The sequence below is a fragment of the Eschscholzia californica genome, unplaced genomic scaffold (genome assembly GCF_041429995.1).
Source record: "Eschscholzia californica isolate CP2 unplaced genomic scaffold, dmEscCali1.0.p SCAF_1, whole genome shotgun sequence".
NCBI classification, from domain to species: Eukaryota; Viridiplantae; Streptophyta; class Magnoliopsida; order Ranunculales; family Papaveraceae; genus Eschscholzia; species Eschscholzia californica.
The window spans coordinates 35,328,152-35,338,309 of record NW_028238198.1 but is presented as its reverse complement, the minus strand read 5'-3'; the positions used below and the strand labels follow the sequence as shown (position 1 = coordinate 35,338,309).

The 10,158-nt window shown below is 36.3% G+C and overlaps 1 protein-coding gene across 1 annotated transcript; it reads left to right on the top strand.

Annotated features, from left to right (window-relative positions):
- The first annotated feature begins 7,336 nt into the window (after window positions 1-7,336).
- LOC147566393 (uncharacterized) lies at window positions 7,337-8,755 on the top strand. The gene is made up of 3 exons (XM_086654440.1): window positions 7,337-8,207; window positions 8,296-8,421; window positions 8,721-8,755. Exons 1-3 carry the CDS (start codon window positions 7,337-7,339, stop codon window positions 8,753-8,755), a joined length of 1,032 nt encoding a protein of 343 aa, XP_086510566.1.
- Window positions 8,756-10,158: the final 1,403 nt, after the last annotated feature.

Below are 10,158 nucleotides of genomic sequence, written 5' to 3'. Positions count from 1 at the left end.
ATCAAAGTACTAAATGTGTGAAACGAAACCCTAATTTATTTGAAAATAACACAAAATTTTACAACAAACCCATAATTTCATCAGCAAACCTAACCTAAAAACTTGATAAAGAACCATAAACCCCAAAATTACCTTCTGTGAAGATGCATGCTTCCGAAATCAAAAACAAAATTGATAAATGTTTTATCACAAACCAAAATATCGACAACAATCACGAAGAACAACAACTTAAGAGCAATTTAAACCCCAAAAATCAAGATCAAAGTACTAAATGTGTGAAACGAAACCCTAATTTTTTGAAAATAACACAAAATGTTACAACAAACCCATAATTTCATCTGCAAACCTAACCTAAAAACTTGATGAAGAACCATAAACCCCAAAATTACCTTCTGTGAAGATGCATGCTTCCGAAATCAAAAACAAAATCCATAAATGTTTTATCACAAACCAAAATGTGGAAAACAATCACGAAGAACAACAACTTAAGAGCAAGTTAAACCCCAAAAATCAAGATCAAAGTACTAAATGTGTGAAACAAAACCCTAATTTTTTGAAAATAACACAAAATGTTACAACAAACCCATAATTTCATCAGCAAACCTCACCTAAAAACTTGATAAAGAACCATAAACCCCAAAATTACCTTCTGTGAAGATGCATGCTTCCGAAATCAAAAACAAAATCTATAAATGTTTTATCACAAACCAAAATATCGACAACAATCACGAAGAACAACAACTTAAGAGCAATTTAAACCCCAAAAATCAAGATCAAAGTACTAAATGTGTGAAACGAAACCCTAATTTTTTGAAAATAACACAAAATGTTACAACAAACCCATAATTTCATCTGCAAACCTAACCTAAAAACTTGATGAAGAACCATAAACCCCAAAATTACCTTCTGTGAAGATTCATGCTTCCGAAATCAAAAACAAATTCCATAAATGTTTTATCACAAATCAAAATGTGGAAAATAATCACGAAGAACAACAACTTAAGAGCAAGTTAAACCCCAAAAATCAAGATCAAAGTACTAAATGTGTGAAACAAAACCCTAATTTTTTGAAAATAACACAAAATGTTACAACAAACCCATAATTTCATCAGCAAACCTAACCTAAAAACTTGATAAAGAACCATAAACCCCAAAATTACCTTCTGTGAAGATGCATGCTTCTGAAATCAAAAACAAAATCCATAAATGTTTATCACAAACCAAAATATCGACAACAATCACGAAGAACAACAACTTAAGAGCAAGTTAAACCCCCAAAATCAAGATCAAAGTACTAAATGTGTGAAACGAAACCCTAATTTTTTGAAAATAAAACAAAATGTTACAACAAACCCATAATTTCATCAGCAAACCTAACCTAAAAACTTGATGAAGAACCATAAACCCCAAAATTACCTTCTGTGAAGATGCATGCTTCCGAAATCAAAAACAAAACCATAAATGTTTTATCACAAACGAAAATGTGGACAACAATCACGAAGAACAACAACTTAAGAGCAAGTTAAACCCCAAAAATCAAGATCAAAGTACTAAATGTGTGAAACAAAAACCTAATTTTTTGAAAATAACACAAAATGTTACAACAAACCCATAATTTCATCAGCAAACCTAACCTACAAACTTGATGAAGAACCATAAACCCGAAAATTACCTTCTGTGAAGATGCATGCTTCCGAAATCAAAAACAAAATCCATAAATGTTTTATCACAAACCAAAATATCGACAACAATCACGAAGAACAACAACTTAAGAGCAAGTTAAACCACAAAAATCTAGATCAAAGTACTAAATGTGTGAAACGAAACCCTAATTTTTTGAAAATAATACAAAATTTTACAACAAACCCATAATTTCATCAGCAAACCTAACCTAAAAACTTGATCAAGAACCAGAAACGCCAAAATTACCTTCTGTGAAGATGCATGCTTCCGAAATCAAAAACAAAATCTATAAATGTTTTATCACAAACCAAAATATCGACAACAATCACTAAGAACAACAACTTAAGAGCAATTTAAACCCCAAAAATCAAGATCAAAGTACTAAATTTGTGAAACGAAACCCTAATTTTTTGAAAATAACAAAAAATGTTACAACAAACCCATAATTTCATCTGCAAACCTAACCTAAAAACTTGATGAAGAACCATAAACCCCAAAATTACCTTCTGTGAAGATGCATGCTTCCGAAATTAAAAACAAAATCCATAAATGTTTTATCACAAACCAAAATGTGCAAAACAATCACGAAGAACAACAACTTAAGAGCAAGTTAAACCCCAAAAATCAAGATCAAAGTACTAAATGTGTGAAACAAAACCCTAATTTTTTGAAAATAACACAAAATGTTACAACAAACCCATAATTTCATCAGCAAACCTAACCTACAAACTTGATGAAGAACCATAAACCCGAAAATTACCTTCTGTGAAGATGCATGCTTCCGAAATCAAAAACAAAATCTATAAATGTTTTATCACAAACCAAAATGTTGACAACAATCACGAAGAACAACAACTTAAGAGCAAGTTAAACCACAAAAATCAAGATCAAAGTACTAAATGTGTGAAACGAAACCCTAATTTTTTGAAAATAACACAAAATTTTACAACGAACCCATAATTTCATCAGCAAACCTAACCTAAAAACTTGATAAAGAACCATACTTCTGCGAAGATGCATGCTTCCGAAATCAAAAACAAAATCCATAAATGTTTTATCACAAACCAAAATATCAACAACAATCACGAAGAACGACAACTTAAGAGCAAGTTAAACCCCAAAAATCAAGATCAAAGCACTAAATGTGTGAAACGAAACCCTAATTTTTTAAAAATAACCCAAAATGTTAAAACAAACTCATCATTTCACCGCCAAAAACCCTAAAACTTGACCAAGAACAGAGATAGGAAGAAGATTTTGACGAAGAACAAAGTCTCACCTGTGTGTTAAACGCTGACGAACAGAAATAGTGTTTAGGGTTTGATGATTATCGAAGCAGAGAGAGAACAACCGTATAAGCAGAGAGAGTAGAACCGTAGGTTTTGAAGTTGCTTTTGAAGTTTTAATATAGAGAGAGTAGCCGGAAATGCTTCGGTTAAGAGGGTAAACTCCGGAAATCGTTTCGTTTGAGCGAGAAAGAGAGAGAGAGATAGAGACGCCCAAAATCGTTTGGTTTCAAGAGAGAGCGTTTTTTAGTGTTTTAGTGTTTAATCAATTTAGAGAGAGAGCATTTTGAGTTGAGAAGAATGTTTAATCAAATCAGAATAGAGAGAAATAGAGAGAGAGAGAGATAGAGAGAGAGAGAGAGAAAGAGAGAAAGAAAGAAAGAGAGAGAGAGGGAGAGAGAGATAGAGGGTAAGGCATGTGGGTGCTGACACATTGGCAGGCTTTTGGGTTAGATTGGGCGGGAAATGGGTGAGGGACATGAGTGGTATGTATTTGTTTTGAGGGGATAGATAGGTAACATCACTTTTTGGGTGTTTTTTTTTTTGAGATATTATTCCCTATTGGGTTGGATTTGGCATTTGGGCTCCTTTTTGGGCCTTAGATTTATCCTCTCATATAAACATAAGTCGGTGTTTTGGCGAAATTTAGTTAATGCTTTTTATTTTTCTTCTTCCTTCGTCTTCCCCTCACACTACCAGCAACTTCGGCAACTTCTGCGGCACCTCTAACACTAACTTCGGTGACCATTGATTCTTCCCCTCTCTCTCTCTCTTCCCTCTTTTCTCTCTACCCTCTCTTTCCCTCTCTTCTCACTCTCTTCTATGATTCCGGAGAAGAAGATACCTCTTCGCTGGAACCCTCTACTGGTTCTATCAAACGAAGGATTTCGGCAAAGAGATCATTTCCTTTGCCGGAACTTAGAGAGAGAGAGGGTAAAAGACGAGGAGAGAAGAGAGAGAGAGAGAAAAGAGAGACAGAAGATGATGAAGTTGTCGGACGTCGCCGACCATTTCCAACCGGCTACTTGTAAGGTGTGTTTGGTGAAATGTTTTGGGGGTTCCACCTTTTACTCCGTAAGCTTTTTTTGTTTCCCCAAAATATCGACCTAAACATATGAAGAACAAAGACTGTGGCACATATGTATTATGTGTCCTCCCACATCGCACTAACATCGCACTAATCTTTTTTATATTTAGAAATTATCTTTGCAAGTAACTTTGGTTTTCACTACTCTCATCAAAAAAAAAAAAAACTTTGGTTTTCACTAGGGTTCGCCTGGTCATTTGGGCCACCAAATTTTGGGGCTTTGTTAACTTTTTTATAATTGAAGGGTGTCTATAAGAGAAGATCATCCAACTAAAGCCCATAATGAAACTAAACGAATAGTAGGCAACGTACATGAGGGCCCACCTTTTATATTGGGGTCGAAGTATGGATTACACATGGATTACGACTTTTGGCCCATAATTATGACTTTTAGTAAATTTTGGCCATCACATTAATCTATCAATTAAATTTGACCTTTGGCTTTCAATGAAGTTAATTGTTCCCCAAAAAAAAATTAAATTAAATTAAATTAAATTAAATTTGACCTCAAATTATATTTCCATCAACTAACTTTAACTCTCAATTTTCAACAAAAAAAAAAAAAGAAAACTTAACTCTCGAATTTTCGATTTTTTTTTTTACCTTTTTCAACCAAAGTAGTTTGTTCTTTATTCTTTCTTTTTTACCCTAAACCATCTCTCCCTCACTCACTTGGTCGCTCACCCTCTCTCTCTTTCTCTCTCTCTTAACTGGGGCTTCTCCTTGAAGATCTTAACGTGTCTTTCGAGCCAACTGTGTCTTTTGACTCTTTTACTTTCATATGTTACAATGTATTGCTAGCGGGATACAAATTCTCCTCTCCATATTTCAAGGGAAAACCTCGAGAAATTGTATAGTTTTGAGTCAAATTAATGAAAGATCATGTTTTGGACAAAAATTATAACGCATGATATTGATAATTGGGGTAACATTATATATAGATAAATTGTAGCAACCTATATATGTCAACCGAAAAAATCTTGTTAATGAAAACACGAACTTTCAAATACAATTGACCCACATAATTAGTATCATTAATTAAATTTTTGAAAGACTTCTTAGTATATACATAAAAATATTGCACCCAAGTTTAATAAAAATAATTTAGATATTTACAATTTCTTAGTACAATATACGTACAGAGAGGTATATATACAAGAAATTAGGTCGAATTTCTTGTTTGTCATGGTTGAAAAAGTACATATGGATACTTTTTAAGCTCCGGTCTCATAAGAAAACTCGTGGATCTTTATGTGAACTTATGTAGTGTAAATCTTACATAATGTGTGAGGTTGTGTAAATCTTATTATGTGCAAACCCATGCAGACTAAAACACATAGTTGAAGTCTAAACATTTGATTAATCCTTCATGACAAAAAAAAAATGTATACCTACACATACAATTATACAAAGTATAGTGCTACATTTGCTTAATTTTCGTTGCCTCAAAATAGTTAGAGTCGACCTTGGTTTTCACACACTATCAACCTATCTTGGAATTTAGAAACCCTTGGGACAACATAAATTTCTTACTTGTTGTTGAAAAAAGATTATGATATGCAGCTGGGAAAACTGAATATGCTAAGGAGAAGATGACAGTGGTGAACGATGAGAAGAGGGTGATCACTCACAGCTTCTTTGAAGGAGATCCCATGAAATTCTTCAAGGTTTTCTACGTCACGCTCATTGTTACTCCTAAGGTCGATGGAAATGGTTGCTTGGCCAAATGGACTATAGAATATATTGAAGTATATTGAAGAAAAGGAAGATATCTAGAAGATATCTCCCCAAGATAGAAAGAAATACATAATATAGCAATTGTAATTTTAATTGTTTCCTCTTTGTAATATTTTCTTATTTATTATTTCTCTACAAACCCTATTGTAATCTCTATAAATATGTATCCCATTCAATCAATGAAAGCACCTTTGTTAGTTATATTTCTTGTGTCTCTATCAATTTAACATGGTATTAGAGCCAAATTAATATTTCCGGGATTTTTTGTTGGTAATAATTACTTCGTTACTTCGGTTTTATTCTTCCAAGGAGCTCTACGGATTCTTATTATCGTTATATTTTGATCATCCCAACTCCATCTTCAAAGGTCAGTTTTCATAAAAATTCAATTTTTTTCGAATTTTTTTGTTATTTTTTTGCTAATTTTTAGGTTAGAATTAATAATTCTGTTCCAATTCTAGGTTAGAATTGTTTCTGTTCCGATTTAAGGTTAAAACTAGTTCTGTTTCGTTCTGGGTTTTCTTCACAAAACCAGAACAGACATAATCCGGTTCCATATAAATCCGAAATAGAGAAAACCTAATATATTAGGATACCAGAACCAAATTAAACCTGGATTTTTTTTTCAATACCAGAGGATATCTTAAATCCGGAACAACATCTATTCAGTTCCAGATCGGAACCAAAACTTATTTTTGGTTCCCGACTTCATCTTCTCCGGCGATCAAACTCTAGAGTTTGAATCTCCTGTCGGAAATCTGCCCGTGTCGGAAACACCACCACACCTGGACCATCTTCTCCTCGGAAAATAACCACGACCACTTAGGGTCGTCCACCAAATCCATTACAAATTTGGCCGAAAGCGGCAGTTCCAGAGAGCTTTCTCTCTCTACGAATTCTCCATATTTACTTACTGTTGGTGGACGAAATCAATCGATTTCAACTACTCCCTCTTCGATTGATAGTTCCCCCTTGTTAATTACACCAAACCGATCATATTTGAAGAAACCCTAATTTGATAAACCCTCTGCCTGAACTCTAATTTTGGTCGGCGACGGCGCTTCAAACAGGAACCCTAAATTTGGTTGGGAAAATCGACTGACCCTACCCGGTTGCTTTGACCCGTGACCCTACCCGGTTGTCTTGACCCGTAACCCTACCCGGTAGCCTTAACCCGTGAACGACAAAGTCTACCCACTTTGACCGAAACAGTCTTCTGACTTTGACTGACCAATTTTTATTTGTGACAGCACCTCACTACGATCTTTTGTGACGGTTTTTTTTTCCCACAGTACATAAACTGTTTGGCTTATTTGTGACAGCATCTACTGTCATATTAACTTCCCAACACTTCTGTTAAGTTGTGACATTCTGGGCTGTCCCTTTTATTTCCTAACACTTCTGTTTGGACTATTTGAGACAGCACCTACTTCCTTTTTCTTTCCGACACTTCTGTTAGTTGTGCAAATTCTGAACCGTCCCTTATATATTATTATGACGTTGATTTTAAAATAGATTATTTTCTTCAATTCTTTACAGAACAATGACTTCTGGACAATCTGCCAATATCAGTGATCTGAACTCGAATTCAGATGACACTCCACCGATGACAGACACTACTCCTCCTCTTCAACAAATATGTGAGGCTTATTATGTGCATCCTTCGGACAATGCCACTTCTGTTGGTGTTAATCCCGTTCTTACCGGTCCAGTCTATGCTGAATGGGCTCACAGTATGCACGATGCTCTTATCATTAAAAATAAGCAAGGTTTTATCGATGGGTCGCTCCCTAAACCGACGGATCCTGCGCAACTTCATGCATGGACCCGTTGTGACACCATGGTGGCTGCTTGGATATCCAATTCTGTCAGCGAGGAAATCCGACGTAGCACGAGACGTTCGGCTTCTGCTTTTGATCTTTGGAAGAATTTGAAGGAGCGTTTTGCTACGTCTAACGCTACCTACATTTATCAGCTGAAGAAAAAGATTTCTGCCCTTACTCAGGAGCACCAGACTATTTCAGCTTATTATTCTCAGTTGAAGTCTTATTGGGACGAATTGGATGCTATCATTCCACCCACTTCATGTGCTTGCCCTGTTGGCAAAACAACTATTGAATATCATCTTACCTCGCGTACGATTGAATTTCTCATGGGTCTTCATGAACGTTATTCTGCGACTTGCAATAACATACTTCTCATGGAACCACTACCTTCTCTGGCCAAGGTATATAATTTGGTCATTCAAGAAGAGCAGAAAAATAAGATCAATGCTCCTTTTGACTTTCACGCTTTCAACGCTAAGATCACGGCTGCTAACAAGTTGAAAGAAAGTGATTTACCTCGCCCGAAAAATAAGCGAGTTCGTCCTTATTGTACTAAGTGCAACCTTCATGGACACATTGCTGACACTTGTAACAGAGATGTAATGTGCACTCATTGCAAACGTCTCGGTCATTCTGTTGATCGATGTTATCTCCTACATGGTCGCCCCTCGTCCAGATGGTGCCCGTAGCACTTCTCAGGGTTCCAGCTCTTCTCCAGCTCCAACTCTTACCAGAGAAGACTATGACCGCATTATGGCAGTTATCAATGCACAAACTCCTTCCAGTTCTGCTATGATGTCAGGTATTTCCCTATCTCACCCTTCTGTTTGGATTGTTGATAGTGGTGCTTCAAACCATGTTTGCTTCTCTCTAGATGCTTTTAGCTCTTATGCTTTAGCACCACCATCTTGTTATGTTCAAATTCCTGATGGAGCGACTTACTTAGTCAAATACATTGGCAGAGTCGTCTTTTCCGACTCTCTCTCTATTGACCAAGTTTATTACATTCCTAATTTCAAATTTAATTTGATGTCTGTAAATCAGACTTGTAAATCTTTGAAATCTGGTATTTATTTTGATTCAACTCATTGCCTTTTTCAGACGATCTCAAATCATCAGGAGATTGGTCGGGCTGATGCTATTGATGGACTCTACATTCTCCGTAGGAATTTTACTGCACTTGCTTTGAATAAGTCAATCGACGTCTGGCACCGTCGACTTAGACATCCTAATTTAGGCCGTTTACGTACTTTATCAGAACGTTTCCCGTTTATTTCCTTTAATAAGTCGCATGAATGCGTTGTATGCCCTATGGCAAAACAATCTAAGTTGGTTTTTAATAAAAGTAGTAGTTTTAGTACTTTTGCTTTTCAACTTATTCATGCTGATATTTGGGGACCCTTTCTGGTTCCATCTTTAACCAACAAGCGTTATTTCCTCACACTTGTTGATGACTTCTCCAGATTTACTTGGACATTCCTTGTGCAAACCAAGTCTGAGACTAAAACACATTTAAACTTCTTTTTTCAGTTTGTTTCCAAACAATATCATAAGAAGATTAAATCTATATCCTCGAGTCCTGAAAATACATTTTCAAACCCGATTGAAACATTTCGTTCTGATAATGGAGCCGAGTTCTTATCCAATGATCTCCAAACTTGGTTCCATTCTCATGGAATTCTCCATCAACGCAGTTCCGTCTCCACACCCGAACAAAATGGTGTCGTCGAACGTAAACATCGTCATTTACTCGATGTTGCTCGCGCTTTGCGTTTTCAAGCACATCTCCCTTTAAAATTTTGGGGGGAATGTTTAAAAACGGCAACCTATTTAATCAATAGAATGCCGACTCCAATACTTTCATACAAATCTCCTTATGAAATGTTATATGATTCTCCACCGGACTACTTAGCTCTCCGAGTTTTCGGTTGTTTATGTTTTGCAACCAATACCAACATCCAAAATAAGTTCGATCATCGAGCTAAACCTGGAATATTTGTTGGTTAACCGCCTGGGAAGAAAGGATACACCATTTACGATTTAGAGACACACAATCTCTATGATTCCCGGAACGTGCGTTTTTTTGAGGATAAGTTCCCTTTCGCTGAACGTCAATCGACATTCTCTGAACCTACCTCCTTCACTTCGCTTTCATCGGACGCCTATTACTTCAGTCCCATCGACGATACCCACTCGCCTCATCCGGACTTGTATACTCTCCCGTCTTTGGTCGACGACCATTCACACTCTTCCACTGACGCGACCCCCATCCCACCTATTGTGTTAGACTCCTCATCTTCCGCTGCTTCTTCCTCGGAGGAATCTCCCGAGCTTCCTTCTGACTCTGTTATTCCCTTGCAAGGTATTTCCCCTCTGCAAGGTGCTTCTCCTTCGAAAGAACCTTCACCTTCGAATTCTGACACCACCCCGGTTTCAGCTACTTGCACTACAAAAACACGTCCCAATTATAACGGCCAAAGCCGTTACAAAAGACCAAAAAGCCGTTATAAAAACCCTTTTATAACTGTTGAAAGCCGTC

Bases quoted from the DNA above. Each gene is read 5' to 3' on its own strand.
- LOC147566393 (XM_086654440.1), top strand. From the start codon at position 7,337: ATGACTTCTGGACAATCTGCCAATATCAGTGATCTGAACTCGAATTCA. The intron at 8,208-8,295 runs GTAACAGAGATG...CCCCTCGTCCAG, and splicing joins TGGACACATTGCTGACACTT to ATGGTGCCCGTAGCACTTCT. The intron at 8,422-8,720 runs GTATTTCCCTAT...TGCCTTTTTCAG, and splicing joins CAGTTCTGCTATGATGTCAG to ACGATCTCAAATCATCAGGA.